At 33.6% G+C, this 17,500-nt stretch overlaps 1 protein-coding gene across 2 annotated transcripts in view; it reads right to left on the minus strand.

Annotated features, from left to right (window-relative positions):
• The window catches only part of LOC145293044 (para-nitrobenzyl esterase-like), a 78,879-nt gene that overhangs the window by 33,298 nt on the left and 28,081 nt on the right, over positions 1 to 17,500 (minus strand). Inside the window, exon 1 of one of the 2 annotated variants that reach the window (XM_080139353.1) lies at positions 16,767 to 17,035. The exons of the other annotated variant lie outside the window; for it this stretch is intronic. Coding sequence (XP_079995479.1) covers positions 16,767 to 16,908 — 142 coding nt within the window. The 5' untranslated portion in view covers positions 16,909 to 17,035. Of the gene's footprint in view, positions 1 to 16,766; positions 17,036 to 17,500 lie in introns of those variants that run through there. 2 annotated transcript variants of the gene reach the window in all.

Raw genomic sequence — 17,500 nt, forward strand, 5'->3', positions numbered from 1 at the left:
AGATAACGTTTAGAGAAAGTGAAACTAAAAGTGGAGAGATGGAACAAAACAGTAACATCGTCAGACGAATAAGACATTTTTATGAATGGAAGCCAGATTCGATTTATGAATGAAAGGAAGGAAAAGAAAGGAATCACGTTTGTACTACCTGGTTGTTGGTTAATATTTGACTCGTTTGGTGCTGCGATGTGGCCAGAGTTAGCGTTTTGGTTATTATTACTGGCCAGCTGAGAAAGGTGGCAGCATTCCTTTTCGTTTTGTTGGGAAGACATTGTCGAGTAAACAGGCGATAGAAAACTGAGTAGAATACGATAAGGTGTGCGTTCTTTTCAGAGTCAAGTAGTAGCTATAAACGTTTGGATTTTTGTTACATAAGCAATTCCATGAGCGACACTTATGGTGTATGGAGGCGATTAGAATATTCTGTCGATTCGTTATTCCAAGTTGTTTAGTTCTTAGCTTTGAAAAGATTATCGGCCGAACATGTGTTTTTTTTTTTTTTTTCGAAGACAACGAGAAATCATTCAAGCTGTGTGTGTGTGTGTGTGTGTGTGGTATTTTTTTCTGGCAAGACTGTTCTTTTATTATTTCAAAGTTGTCGATGCTTAAGTGTCTCCTTTCTCGTTGAGTTTTCTCTTCACAACTTATTAGCCAAAAAGATCAGTGTGTAACGTTTAATATTTTTGTACGTTCAAATTGAGGGAAAGAGTTGAGTACTGCTCAAGCTCAACACTGCTGTGCAATTACCCCGCGAAAAAAAAAAAATCCCCTATTTATTTTGAATAGGCCTATTTGAGAGGGAGATATAGCCCAGTAGTTGAAAACCCTTGGAATATTGATACATTTAGATAAGGATGTTAGGTTTTGTGTGCGTGTATGTACCGTATGTGTATGTATGTACCGTATGTGTATGTATTTTAAATACTTATTATGCATTTGATAATAATCACGTTAACAAATTTCCGTTAAAAAAAAAAAAAAAAAAAAAAAAAAAAAAAAAAAATCAAAGTTGACCTTGGGTGCCCATATAGAAAATTCGATTTAAGTGATCAAGCAGGTAGAGTATAAAATGAACCTTGCGTTTACTTTCAACAGCCCTTTAACTCTTGCTTCTCTATTGTCCTTTAGTCCTCACATTCCATGACTGATGTTTCTGATAAAAGGGAGAAAATTGCTGTGTTCTAGGCCGGCTATTTTGAATGGGTGAGGAGTAGACATGTTCAATTTTCTCGTAGTAATCACCATTCGACTATGAATATATTGATCTCATTTACCCTTATCCTCGAGTGGTTTTTGGTCCATTAGTAAAACCCCCCAAACAATTTATAATTACAAACATAAGTAGTCCAGGGCAGTTTTGTTGAGATCTGTGTCGACCAGAAACTGGCCGACTGCGCCAGACCGATTTAAGACTTACATTAGTAAACATGCCAGTTCGAATAGGAAGAAACGTTCCGCAAAAAAAAAAACAAAAAAAAAAAAAAACAAAAACAAAAAAAAACTAATAATAATAGAAAAGCATTGTCTTTTGTTGTTCGTGTACAAAACCAAAACAAAAAAAAAAAACAAAACAAAAAACAAACAAAAAAAAAAAAACCCGCCATAAGCAGAAGTAGCCGATGCATTCAACGGTTAATAATTGTTCTCTTTAGTTGCGAGGTGCGATTAGCTTAAAGCATTGGACACACATTGACACAGATTATCGCAAAACAAAACAGAAATAAATAATAAACCCTTCATTTTACTTAATAAATAAACCATATTACTTCCCATTCCTCACCTTCGTAATAAAATACAAAAGAATGCAAAACCACTTACCAAATCCAGAGTTCCAATACCGTGAGAAAATCGGTCCAAATCCAACCCATTTGTTTAAGATAGAAAATGCGTTTCTATCGCTGTCATTACTTGGCAAAATCTGATCAATTTTGAATAGTGGTTCTTCAACTGTTTTTCCCTCTGTACCAAAGCCAATAGAGCCTATGCTATTGCTGAAATAGCTTATTCCTTGTTGGCAGACATGTTTCTGGCCCCGTCCAGTTCTTTGTGGTTCATCCTATCAAGCTTTACTCTTCCCCTTTGAGAAGGGATTTGTTTATTGCTAATAGCCTGAAACGCCCCTAGCGAGGACTCTTCGAATTCCATTTTCCGACCATTGTGTCACATCACGCGTTGGGAGCGAGATAAGACTTATTTTTTTTACCCCCCTTCCCTTATTTTTGTGTAACCTCACATCCCTCATAACCATTCGACAAAAGCTATCATGATTTTGTCATTTTTTTGCCAGTGAACCCCTATGAATATTATATACAAAATCATCCTCAAGTCTTCTAAATATCCGCATTCAGTAGCCATAGCCATTTCTCATTGAGTAATCACTGAGAACTAAATGTAGCGAGGAAAGGCGAAAGTTATGACATACACACATAAGATCCATTTCCTTTTATATTTACACGCAATCTCTCGCATAGTAACAAGTTGCGATTCAGTTGGCTGACGCAGTCATATCCAGACACGCACAGGTAACCAGTATACAGGGTGACCCCTCACCCACCAAAAAAAAACAAAAAAAAAAAACAAAAACTAAATGGAGGTCATCTAGAACATATGCTGTAGAACGGAAAAAAAAAAAAAGGCCAAAGACCCTAGTGTTTTTTTAATATAATAAACTAGCTATGACCAAAGTTTCATTTCATTCGGACAAAACAAGAAACGGCGCCTAATTAGAGTTGGGGCCCGTTTTTTGGGTCACCCTGTAGCACTGTAAATGCACACCTTTTGCTAATTTTCGCTCAACTTGCTTCGCATGTAAGTACAATACAATTCCAGTCAGCGAGGTAAGCATGAGACGTAAAATTTCTGTCTAGTCTCATAATTTATACGGAAAGTAAACCACAAAGGAGATTTACAAAACTTGACTCAATTACATTTATACTATCATACATGTCTGCCTGCCAAACTAACTTGCATTCCCATGTTCCTATTGCCACCATCGAATAAAGTTCGATTTTAATTGTAGAGATGTTTGTATTTTATATGGAATTCGATAACCCCATTTTTTCAACTAGTCAGCTGAATCAGATAACTGCACACACAGACGACTGAACAAAATGGTTATCTCCAGTCTTAAACGAGCATCTCGTCTTTACCAACTCACCTCTAAACAGCCCTATTTTAGTTTCTCCACAAGAAAAAAAAAAAAAAAAAAAAGACACTGAACAGGCGTGGAAAGTCGAACTCCTGACAAAAAAAGAGCAGCTCAGATAAGTGGACTATGAATTTGTTAACCCACAGATATTCATTTTGCAAAATAGTCTTATGAAACAACTAGCAGGCCGCCCGGCATTGCCCGGTCGTAAAATACGCTTAAATATATTTTGATTAACGCAGATTTCGTATTTATTATTATATTGAACCAAATATATGGCAATGATTTTTTATACATAAATCACTCGTGCGCCACCACCGAGAGTCGAAACTGAAACGTTTAGCTTAAAAGTTTCTTTTTTTGCGTTAATGACTTTACTATGAAGATATGTTTACTGCAAAGCTAAAAATTAAAACCTCAACCAATAGCTATTACATTACGCATGCATATTCGTAATGTCGTCGTTTGACCTTCACCTGGCAAATTTCAATTTTCACACTTTTGCACCCCCCCCCCCCAGCTAAAACAAAGTTTCGCATGGGTTCAAGTACCCTATATATGAAGTTTCATGTCTGTAGACAAAAAAAAAAAAAACTGACGGAGGAGTTTGGTAGGCAAAATTTTTTAAACAAAAATATATACGCATACATAAATATATATAAAAGGTTTGTGTTTACTATAACCTTTTACGCAAATATTACGCAAGTATAAATCATGTAGAATATCTGCATGAATAATTACACGTAATAGTTAACTAAAGATTATCATCCCATAAGAAAACCGAAAAAAAAAAAAAATAGGGAATTAAAATGAATGTTTAAAAAATATACAAAATTACCTAGATTTTTTGCAACGACCCATATATAACAAAGTTGCATTTTCTTTTTAAATAAATAGAAAAGGGTGATTTTAACATGAATATCAACACACAAAACCCCAAATTTATAGGAGTATAGATTTTCAATGTATGGCAATCTGTCTTGTTCATTATAGTTGCATTTATGCTCATCTTTTAACAAATTACCAACAATGTAGGTCTTGGAAGGCTATGTGAACCTACGTTAAGAACCACTGCTTTGGAAATATATATTTTAAATATAAATTCTTATGACAAACTTTCTTCAATAGCTTAATAGTGTAGGTACTATAGGTCAATAGGTCAGCAATTTTATTTATTCACATAAATGTGTATGACTTCAAGTAAAGATACAAGGTTCGTTTCAAAAGTAAAGCCTCCTGTTTATTTAAACTCAAAAAGTTGAAGAGCTACGAAGACGGGGTGGTACTATTAAAACGAGTGACCTTATTGTGATACAGAATATATTTTTCTACATAGTCAACAGCATTCTCAATGAACTTTGCCAGGAATTCAATGCCACATCTCCGACTCACGTTCATGACAGGAGTTACTTTCTTAGAGTCTTACACCGTCGATATCTGCAGAGATGAAGCTTTCCGGTCATAAATGTATAAATTCAATCATAACAATGAAATTTGCAATCCATTCTGATCCGTTCGTGCGGAATAAAACAGGAGGTGTTACTTTTGGAACGTTCCTCGTAAGTACATCATACATTGTAAAAACATCTTGGAGGTAGGCTGAAACAATTGTATGCTCTGAATGGAAAAAAATGGTTGGCGAATTTATAAGAGGCGTTTTATATAATACATATATAATTTATAAGAGGCGTTTTATATAATACATATATAATTTATAAGAGGCGTTTTATATAATACATATATAATTTATAAGAGGCGTTTTATATAATACATATATAATTTATAAGAGGCGTTTTATATAATACATATATAATTCGGATAATGCGAACTTGACAAACCTGAAAACAAGCTGAAGGGTCGCATTACCAATGAACAATATACAGAACTCGAACAGCAACTTGCGGATATTATTATCAACTAGCGGGGGTACCCGGCGTTGCCCGAGTGTTTGTTTCCGGGACGGGGGGGGAGTTTTAAAAAATGTTATGGTAGGTAAGTAGGAAGGATCAAACCCGGAGTCATGAGTAAAAGTAGGAAAATAAAGTGTGAAAAAAAAACAAAAAAAAACAAACAAAAAAAACATCTGCAACGTTAACAGTTCGGCCACCAAGAAAAGTCCATTCCAGTTGTTTAGGAAAAAAACCCCCCCCAAAAAAAACGACTACGGTAGGTCGGCGCGAACGTGAAAATATAATGTGAATTGTCCAGCACGCTAACCACTACGCCACAGAGCACTGCAGCTTAGTTTAGTGATTTTAAATAACTTCACATGAAAAAACTACGAAGCCAAACCGGTGTTCTCTTCTCAACTGTTCTTTGTGAACGATCCCCAAACGGTGTTAAGTGGTGGCAGGGGGAGGAGGAATTTATTAGAGAGAAAATATTTTACCACTTCCATTGATCTTAACCGATTTTGGCCGTAACTTCTCAGCAGAAAAAGTATAGAAATCTAAGATTATCGAGGAATTTGAGAAATAATAAGCCTATAACACACCTCAGATATTGTTCTGCCGTTTGTGCATATTGTATTTGCATGAAATATCTTGATTTTTAATCCTATTAATGTCAAAATCAGACGGGAAAAAATGAGTTCATTTTATTTATATAGAAGATAGATAGATAGAAAGAAAGAAGATAGAAGAGAAGAGATTACGGACACTCGTACGTCCGTCTACAAATGCTTGTTTCGCAGCTGCTATGGAGATTCTCCTCGTTTTCTCCAGCTTTCTTGTTCATTTGCTTTTTTCACCTGAAGACGATTCGATGAAGAATCGAAAACATTCGTGACACCTATGGAACTTGCATGGATTTTTTTATTTTCAAACAAAAGAGGTAATAGGAAAAAATAGGGGGGAGGGATAAAAAGGGGTAAAATATTCCACCATTCTATACTTTTATTGTCATCGAAATCTGTTAAATCGCCCACTTTTAAAATAAAATCGATTTTCTACTATCTTTAGGGATTCCCACCCCGTATTGTACTGGGAAGAAGCTTCACGTGCCTCTCCATAGCGAGTCTATAATACATTGTAGTCTACATCGCATTGTGAGGAATTTACCGTCGATTTTATAAAATCTGTAAATAATGGCTTCACTTAAAGCTTAAAATGCTAAAGTCAAGTATCATGGTTCTATTGTGCTCTAAAGAGAAACATTCATTTCGAAAGCGATCCTTTCTTGTAAAAGAATCTACAGTTGATTTTATAGGAGGAGCCTTTTTGCTTGTGCGGTGATAAAACTTCTGAAATTCACTTGTGATGTTAGGTTGTTTAAATGCGTTAACTTTAGTCAAAATCAGACTTCTTAAATCGGATTTTTTTGATTATCGATACTTATCGAACTTATTCAGATAGAAACCAATGTAATAATACTCCCAGACACCCCAAGTACTTTCGTGTGAAAAAAAAAAAAAAAAAAAAAAAAATCGAATCAGCCGTTTCTGAGTCCATAAGGAACGTTAAAACGAACTCAGTTCTTTTTATATAATAGTTGAGAAGGGGGGATAATTTTAATCTGATGCTATCGGTTTAAATCTAAAATATTCCATTATTATGTATGAGATAGAAAATTTAATGCCACTGCTTTTCAATAAAAAATTAATTTTTCTTACACAAAACAGTTTATCTTTATTTTCAAATTCGCTTGTGGAAGATGAGCAAGTCAACTATTGATGTTTGGCAAGTAATTAACCTGATTAAATTTATTAACAGGGCTATGACAACAGCATATTCTTTTCATTATTTTGATTAAAGTGTATATCTGTAGGTGTATCAGAAAGTGGCCATTAAAAATGAAGATCAGAACAACCCACTATTTTTCGAAGCTTATAACTACTTGAAAAATGTAATTCAAACCCTAATTTTTTTTCAATTAAAGGAGCAAAGACCAATAATAATAATAATAAAAAAACAGGTTTAATAGCAAATTATGCAATATTTGTTTTTTTTAAAGCGGTTTTCTTTAAAAAAATATAAAGAAAATCAGGGTTTGTATTACTGTACACAGATTCGAAAAAGTTGTCAAAAAACAAATATATGACAAATAAATGTTATCAAAAGCAAGATAAGTTACTTTTCTACCTAACTGGATATATTTTTTGTGTTTTTATTCAGTGTAACATGAATATTCAGCTCGAAAAACATGCAGTGTTTACCAATGTATTGGAAAATTCAAAATGGCGGCCGACTCTTTCTCGGAGAGGGTAAGTTTGGGAAAAGGTATTATAAATAATAAACTAGACAAAATACTGTTAGAAATTCGCTCAATATATGTTACCGTGACATAAGATGACATATATTCGGTTGTTTTTTAATAGTATTTCGTCTAGTTTATTATTTATAACATCTTTTTCCCAAACTTACCGTGTTAAAGAGACAGTCGGCCGCCATTTTGAATTTTCCAATATATCGGTAAACACTGCGTGTTTTTCGAGCTGAATAAACATGTTACATTGAATAAAAACGCAAAAAATATATCCAGTTAGGTAGAAAAGTAACTTATCTTGCCTTTGATAACATTTATTTGTTATATATTTGTTTTTTGACAACTTTTTCGAATCTATGTGTACAGTAATACAAACCCGAAAATCAACATATTTTGACTTGCTTATAAATATGTGTATATATATAAATGCCAAAAAAATCACTTAAAAATACTATCAAATGGATAGTTCCATCCTTAATTGTTAAGAATTTATCCATATTGATATTTTAAATTCCATGTATTTTTTAAATAAGGATTTTTTTAAAGCGAGGGTAGTAGAAAATCGCATTTTCGCAACGTGTTTTGCGCGAAGCTGCTCCTGGTAAAATTAAATTTATGAAATACGGAGGAGTCCAAGGGATATAAATAATGTCTTTTTTATTGCGTGTGTTAACCAAATTAGTATTTTTCATCCTCCGTATTTAAAAAGGAAACGCACATTCACTTTTTCCCCCTAGAAATACACGAGTTTTTAATTGATATATTTTAATACTTCTTCATCGACTAATTTTTTTTTTTTTTTTTAAATATCTAAAAAAGAAAACATTCAATTAAATAGAGATATTTGCCGTCAGCGTCTGGTATTTACTTGGCGATGTAAGCATAACATCAGCTTTGATTTAAAAAAAAAAAAAAAAAAAATCAGTGTTTAAAAAATGGTTTTACACTTTAGACTTTACAGGTAAATTTCCAAAAAACTTTTTTTTTTTTTTTTTAAATTAGAATATTTTATTTATTGATCTTTTATCTTCAATTTGTGATATATAAAACTTTGGTACATTAATTATTAAAATTTTAATAGACATTTCAAAATGGAGGGGGTGAATTAAAAAAAACAAAAAACGTTTGTTTAAAATATATTTGGTTTATTGGAAAGAGCACAAGATTTCACATTGAAAATATCGTAAAAATTGAACCAATAGAAAAATTGATTGATTTTTAAAGTTAAAAAATTGAAAAATATTTAACTCGTAAAATTCAATTGATTTTATTACGTAAAAAATGTTTGCCTAAAGGCACGCCGGCATTTTGTAAACACTGATTTAAAAAAAAAAAAAAAAAAAAAAATTCTATTTTTTTTTTTAAAAACTTTAATAGTTTATTTTGGAAGTTTTTTTTAAATATTTTATTCGCAGTTTTCTGTTAGGGGGTGTCAAAAAGTTTATGCTTTTGATGTGGTTCTCGATTGATTAACTGTGTCGGATATATACTCGAGAGTCAAAACAATGAAAAGAATACGCTGTTGTCATAGCCCTATTCATTAGTAATAGTTTTTTTTTTATCATGTCTGCGCACCCACCACTGGTGGTGCGCCGCACCAGCTATCTCTAAGATAAACTGCACATAAATAATTTTGGCAGCTAAGAATATTTCCTAAATCTTTTTCATGTTAACAAATCTGGCCAATAAAAAGCTGTTTTAAATGTTAGAATGGAACTGTTTTTCTAAAAAATGGAACCCAACCCATCCACGTCTTTATTCTGACCCAAGAAAACCAGGGTAAAACCTATCTTTAAGGATAAGATAGAGACGACGATAAAAAGAAAAAAGGAGCGTCTTTACATATTGTCGATTAAATAAGGTTACATATAAAATGGGATTGGGAGAGGCCTATCGTATTTCGGTGATTTGAATCTCACCTGTAATAACCGGAACTTATTGGGGGGGGGGGAGGTGGGGCTTTATAATTATCACGCTTTGTTCCATTTAATCGGATGAGTAGGCGTCAATGATTCACGCACCTTGTTGGGAATAAAATAAGGAAGCTATAACAAGTGGTTGAGTAGTACTGTTTGAGGCACCGCTTTTGTAATCTACCGAAAGACACACATATATATATATTATATATACACACACACACACACACATACGGGTGAGGGGGCGCCTGGATTTTCCCGGACGTAAAATACGCTTAAATATGATATTTTAATTTTTCCAGATTTCGTATATATCACGTAGTCATGATTGGCAAAGTAAAAAAAAAAAAAAGGTACCATCAGCTAGAATCAAAACCGGACCTGTAGCATTCAAAGCTGGTGACGTTACCACTGTAACAACGCGACACGCATATGGATCGATTAAAAATATACTAAGATGAATGTACAAAATGTATAACGATTTTTCAATTTTGACACATTTTTGACCCCTTAAAAGCTATTTTAACCGGCTAAAGACTCAAAAGAACGGTCCGTAAAAAAATCCAATCATTTGAGGGCCCTAGCGCCACTCTGCGACTTTTAGTTTCGGAGGAGATAGAGTTTGAAAATATGGAAACAGAGACAGATAGCCGTTATATATATATATATATATATATATATATATATATATAACAGACAAGGGAAGACTGTTCCAAATATTTCTCATATGCTATATCTCCCTCTTTTGGAAATAGGCTACGATTATGAATATCACCAGTATCAAATAATCCTTATACACTGTGAAATTTACTTTATGTATGAAAACCAATGAGGGGAGATATAACATATGAGAAATATTTGGAATCAATTCTCCCCTTGCTGTTATTCCAGATCATTTGAAATCATAGCAACAAGTTTTAGTCTCCTCTCCATCAAGGCCAGATGTTTTGGGGAAATATCAAATATTTTGTAATTCATATGCAAAACTTAGGAAAACAAATGACTATGATTGAAACATTTTATGGCTGTAAAAAGTGTCAAAAATAGACTGTATGATGGATAATCTCCTTAAAGTGCGCCCTGAGAACAAATGTCACAATCCACTGCACAATTCAGGTCATTACCTTTCCAACAAGCCTTCATTTGTTAAATTCTGATCAATTATCGCTGAGATTTTGGAACTTATAAAATTGCCAAATATATATATATATAGACCTATCTATACTGGTAACCAAATTGAATATTGAAATGCTCATATCTTTGGTTCTATGAGACGAATCTACATTAGAATTTGCAGGCTTTTTGAAGATAATACTATTCTATGTTGAAAATTTATGACCATTGGTAAAAAAAAACCCTTATACTTTCAAACCAATAAAATATGCCCCAAATTTCCCCCCCCCAAACACACACACACACACACACACACACACACACACACACACACACACACACACACACACACACACACACAGTCCTGCGTTGCCTAGTCGTAAGATACGCATAATTATATTTTAATTTATGCAGATTTAATTATAAACAGAAATACGGTAGGTATTAAACCTAACGTTACATTGCTTAAAAAAAAAAAAGAAACTTAAACGTGTATGCAAGTAGAGTATTATGTCTTTTCTAAACAGCTCACTTCTCGTAAGTAAAATAAAAAAAATATTCGAACAAACATCGAAACCAAGACCTTAAGACAGTGAGTTAAGTACAATAACCATTAGGCCAGCTAATAGTAATGTCAATCGATAGGGTTTGGTAAAGAGAGTTCAGAAAATAGTCACAAGTCAAAATGTTCATACTGAATAATATGCCAGTGTAAATAATATACATATGAGTATTCGGCAGCGTGGCATTGTGTATACATTGGTTTACCTTATTCTTGTTAGTGCATGTACTGATGTGTGCGAATTAAAGGCTGGTTCGCGAGTCGGCGAGTCCTTTTTCTTTTGTGATTTGCCTCCATCAGCCCAAAAGCACGAGGGGGGGGGGTAGCAGACGTTATGGAGTTATTTGGTACTGCCACTGCGGCTAGCTTAAGAATTCTTCGGATCTGTATATTTTGGCTTTAATTATTATTATTATATAGGAGTGTCTAACTTCACGTCGGCTTTCTATTTTAACATATGTGTTACTTTTTGGTGGTTTGGAATTATTTCCGTTGTGTTAACATCTTACCGTGAAAACTTCCCTACTTTAGGGAGCAAAGCGGAAGCGAATCCAAGCGAAACGGAAAAAGAAAGTGTAAACAATCAGAGCCAGTTCGTAGGAATCGCTTTTCCATTCAGTCGCCACAAGAGCAATCTTCCGTTAAAAAGCTGCACCAAATGTCCCTTTGTCAAACAGAAACATAAATTAACTAAGGTTCAAGTGCAGGGAATTAGATACTACAGTAGCGGTTGAAGGAGTCTCTTGGATACAAATTGATCTTTGGTGATCTCGGTTAGACAAGCGATTGTCTGACATGTTTTTACAGCCATTCGACAGTGTCTCAAAAATGAACTACAAAAGAACACCGTTTTGTTTTTAAAAATAGAAAATTATCTGAGAGAAACTAAATAGTTCGGTGTCACCGCTTACGACACGATCAACACCTAATTCAAGTGTACGTCCCTACTCTGATCAAGAAAATTACAGAAGAATTTAATGTTATAAATATAAATAAATCAGACGCAAAAGATCTTTTATATTTGAACTGTTTTTGATAAACTGACTGAATTAAAGTAGCCGTTATAATTCAAAATAGACCATAAATTGCATCATATCTTTAAATATCTAAACAGCCATACGATTTCTTTTTAATTCACTCACTGCTCACTTTCTGAAATGCCAACGACTTTTCCTCCTGAAATAGAACAAAGACATCATTTTCACAAGTATATATTTTAGTTGCTTCAATCTAATCACCTCGAGGAATTCTGGAAATACAAACGTTGAATATATCTCTCCATCTCTGAATATTATTTCCTTTATTCTCATGTTACACTAGCAGCTCCGCCCGACTTTATTCGCGCCCTATTTACAGTTCATAACTTATATGTATGAGTTTGACTCGTATCCAGGTAGTCTACATCTAAAATTTCAAGTGTTTAGACTCAAAATTGGCAGAGGAGTTTGGTAGAGTCTGCAAAGGTAAAATCTTTTGAACTTTAACCTCTTGGCAGCCAAAATTTCGGCCAAAAACCAATTAAAAAGCTTGTCCTATGTCTGAATACACTTTATGTAAAATTTCAAATGCTTAGACCAAAAATTGGCAGAATAATTTGGGAGATACCGCAGAGATCAAATTTTCTTTTAAACTTTGACCCCAATTTTTGACCTTAATATTTGTTTTGGGCTCAAATCAAATTAAAAAGCTTGATCCATGTCCAAATAAACTACATCTAAAATTTCAAGTATTTAGACCCAAAATTTTGGTAGAGTTTTCAAATATCGACTCGTTAAACTTTGACCCCTTGACAGCCAAATTTCTGGTTGAAAACCGATTAAAAAGATGTTCCCAAATCTCAGTACCTCTTATGTCAAATCTCGAGTATGTAGACTGAGAATTGACAGTTTGGTAGGGAGATGTACACAAACAATTTCACTTTCAAATACACACACACTACCTAATAAATATATAGATAACATGCTACCTAATATTTATTATCCAATACATAATAAACATTAGTTAATATCTATTATCTAACTAGCAGATGTACCCGGCGTTGCTCAATATTAAACGTAACGTTAAATTCTTTAAAACACACACAAAAAACAAAACAAAAAACAAAACAAAAAACAAAACAAAAAACAAAACAAACAAAAACGCGGAAAGAAACAGATATGTATACGCAAGTATTGTTTTCTCTAAACAGTTAACTTATAAATAAAAACAAAATACTCGAACTGAGACAAGGAGTCAGGTACGATAAACATTAGGTCATCTTGCCACAATTTAAAAAGTTCGTTAAAATAAGGAAGCTGTTATATGAATTATTTGCGCTTGTGCAGTCATGAAACAGTTGACAAAGAAAAATCCGATGACCTCCAATTGCCACGTTTCAATTTTGATCCCTTAGCAACCCTTTTTTCCAGATGAAAACCGATTAAAAAAAGTTTTCCACATGTCTGAATACTCTATATACCAACTTTCAAGTCTAGATAACCTATATCCTCAACGAATTTTTTAAGAGTTGTCCTCACACAGACACTTTTATAGATATATAGACGTAAACATTTAGCATCTTGTATATAATGTACAATATCAAATGTATTATGCAATACATATATAATATGATACTATTATATAATTTTCAAAAACTTACGTGACTGACTTATTCTTTTATTAACAACCGAGATAAAATAAAACCAGCATAAATTTCCTGTCAATAATTTGCTTTCTTAAATCTAATTTAAAATGAGAATTAGAATATACCTGGGGAACTTTATTATATGGAAGACTTCAATGTAAGAAATTCATACGAATGTACATAAGTGTAAACAACTTTCGTTTTACTTCAGATGGAATGAGCATTTGCCTTTTTATCTGCCTCCCTCCCACCACGAGAAGATGTGACACGAAGTAGTTATGTAGCGATTGAACAACCAGCACATAAGAGGTAGAGCGCTCCGATCTACAAAAATGCTTGAGTAGCTCCATCGGCATTCCCCGGCAGGAGTGTATTAGGCGATTAGCCAAGAACCCTTTCTCAAAGCGTGAGATGGTAAAACCTGGGAGGGTGAATCTTCTAGAACAGCAAGAACTACATTTCAGACAGAGCAGAGGTCCAGAATATTCCACAACGGCCCATTCTTTAGCCCGATTGTCGAGGAGGACGTATCTGGGACTGGTATAAATTAGTCTGACCAGAACCAGATATAAACATTTAGTTTTGTTCAAATGAGTGTGTGTATATATATATATATATATATATATATATATACACACACACACACAGATAACGATATTTTTGTTGATTTCATACTACAGTCTAACATTCTGTAGACTTTTTTTTTTTTTTATTGCTGTGGCTTCTAAGCTTAAGGAAATAATATAAACCTAAAATTAGTGTTTTGCAAAATTTAGATTACTTGAAAAATAAACGAAAGACTTATCAAACTTTGATTTATTTTCACTGTTGGAAAATTTTATAAAAATAGGAATGTCGCCAAGAAAGGGGAAGCGTCACGTGTGCTGTTGGCCCGCTGTAAATTCTACTATATTGTGAACCATGTATTCACTTCAGTTGAAATTACTTTTTTTTTTTTCGTTTACACAGATTAATTGAAAATGAAGCCCAGATTGATTGCCACTTCCCTGGGTTAATCTAGTAGACGTAGAGCATAAGCAAAGTTATCTCCCTTGATAAGACAATATCCTACTTAAAAAGGACCAAGGTTTAATGACACAAGCGTTGCAACAACTGTTCATTCCTTTTTAAAAAGGTTAAATGGGAATTTTGCGAAGAATGCAAATACTCGTCATTTGGCAATGTTTTACAATTTGTCACGGTTCTGAGGGAGACAACTTTTTTACTAAGATTTTCATTAGTAAGAGATTTCCACGTTAATAATGCTGTCAGTAAGTTTTGATAACGTTCATTTTTTTTTTTGCGGGAGTATTCAATTATAGAACTTGTATACTTTTAAGAGGTGCTTCTTCTGCGGTTTGATTAACCGTTTTTTTTCCCTAAGTAACGCGCCAACATTAACCGAGCAGAAGAACCGTTTACTATTTCACAAAAATTATGTTTAAATTGGTGGAGGGGCGGGGTCGGGGTGGTTGTGTTGTGGCGGCCGCAATATAAACAGAATTTTTGTGAAATATTAAACGGTTCCTCTGCTCTGCTAATGTCGGCGCGTTACTTACGAAAAAAAAAAAACGGTTAATTAAACTGCAGAAGCACCTGTTAAAAATCAAGTGCTATAATTGAATACCCCCCCCCCCCAAAAAAAAAAAGACCGAAAGCAAAAGTATGTGTTTGTAAAACACTCGTCAAAACTTACTGACTGCAATATTAGCGCCCTAAATTATGAGCTGAAAAAAAAAAAAAAAAAAAAAAAAAAAAATGAACGAATCTTAGTAAAAAGAGAGTTGTCTTTCAGAACAATGACAAATTAAAAAAGAGCACCCGTTATTTATTTTGTAATCACAGACAGTAAGTTGTTGCAAAGATTAGCACGAGACTTTCATTACCGTGATTATCCCGTGAAACTGGCCAGTGTGTTCATATAAAGAAAGTTCTGTATATGTAAAGAGTTTAACTGTGTATACACGACAAATGTACGACAAGGCACAGCTGCTCCTGATGATTCTCTATTCGTGATATTTAGGCACAAATTTGTTTTTTTTTTGCCAAAAATTTGTGTAAAAAAAAAAAATAAGCACGACTTTTTCAAGTGAGAAAATTAAAGACATACGGCTCAAAACACAAGAAAACATTCTTTTAAGTTCAAAGAAAAAACAACAAATAAAAACATTTGTTCACTTTTCTAAAAATCGCAAAGTTTTAAAGTGTTTTTTTTTTTTTTTTAATAATGTTTACCGTACACACCACGAACACTACACACACATAAAGTAAATATGTTAAATGATTATATTCTCTCAAAGTTTGGCCTGTCAAGCAAAAAACTTTTTAAAGATTTCTAGCGGTAGAAACGCCATACAAAATCCGTCTAAATTAAAATCAGTTGCTTCTTGATCTTGACATAAGAAACCCAGGTTGCTCGAATGACGTGCCTAAATATCACACTAATAAATCAATAGGTGCAATTGTGCCTTGTCGGGTCTTAATTTCTAGAACATAATTAGTGAACGCTGTAAAATTCAACAGAAGTATAGATAGAGAACAAATGTGCAGGATATATAACACGAGTAAAAAAAGAAAAAAAAAAGATGCAAGCAGATGCATCATAAAACACCAAAAAGCATATAAAAAATTAAGTTTTTGATTTACGATGAAATTTACTTCGTACTGAACAACGCAAAACAGAAAATGCAAAGTTCCAACACGAGCGAAAACAAATGGATAACAGTATTATCTATTAGATAAAACGCAGTTAGGACAGGGAAGGGAGGCGCAGATCGATATTTTGAGAATTTTTATTTCGACCTTTGGTATGAAACTTAAAATAAAACACTTTCTTGGTTTTTCAGGTTAATACCTGGTCTGTTCTAAGCGTCGTACCTGTTCTGTCCTGTTAGAGGGGGACCCCTCCTTGACTGGGAAAAAACACTGGAGGAGTGGAGTGAGGGGCAGATAGACAAGAGCAGTTTCAAAAGAAAAATGTTATACCATACTAACTATTTTATAGTCCGTATCCCCGGGCAACATCAAGTGACGATGCTGGTTAATAATACAAATGAAAGAAAATGAAAGGACGGATGCATTATGCATACTGATTGATACGTCATTGGTTGATTTTTTTTTGCTGCTCGTGTTCTATATCATCTCAAGATTGAAAGCCACAAAACTGACCGATTAAATATAGAAATGTTTAGGTTTGCAAACCTGCTCTTTCTTGTTTGTAGTGGAGCACTGTCCAAATCGGACGTTGTCGACGACTCTCTCCATTGTAAATCCAAATCAGTGATCCTTTAATCGGCGGAGCGGACATATTTTTAATCTTCCCCTTCATTAGTAGCGCTTCCATTTGTTTTGGTCTTTCCAAGGAATCTGCGATAGCTTTTTCTTTTCTTTCAAATTCGAGTCCGGGGAATGGGGTGGGAGGGAGGGATTAAAAATAATTAAGATGGACGCTTGGAATAACAAAGTAATGAATAAATTCTAACAAATTTAATTGGATCTTCATTTTTTTTTTTTTTTTTTTTTTTCATAGATGCATTTTTTTTTTTTTGGTATTAGAATTTCTTAACATGTATGGAGTGGTGACACTAGCAGGAAATGAGAGTTGGAGCAAGATACGCCCACGCATTTGGACAAAGGAAGACACGTAATACCTGCGCTGTCTGTCCAACTTATTAAAACATACTTTAGAAATATAGTTGCAAAATAAAAACAAAATAAAAAAAATCAATAAAGGAAAGAAAACGGTAAAAGAAACAATCTAACCAAAAAAGCAAATTCGATATATTTAATCAATTTCAAGAAATACAAACACATACTATGGTACTACTAAGACACGAATTATTATTTTCTTTTTTCAATGTCATGTGGCGAAAACAGTGGGCAAGTTCTACAAGGTTTGAAAACGTAACGCTAGCAAATCATGCTCTCCAGGCTAC

Source organism: Euprymna scolopes, chromosome 14 (assembly GCF_053919585.1).
Source record: "Euprymna scolopes isolate OS-2025 chromosome 14, ASM5391958v1, whole genome shotgun sequence".
NCBI classification, from domain to species: domain Eukaryota; kingdom Metazoa; phylum Mollusca; class Cephalopoda; order Sepiida; family Sepiolidae; genus Euprymna; species Euprymna scolopes.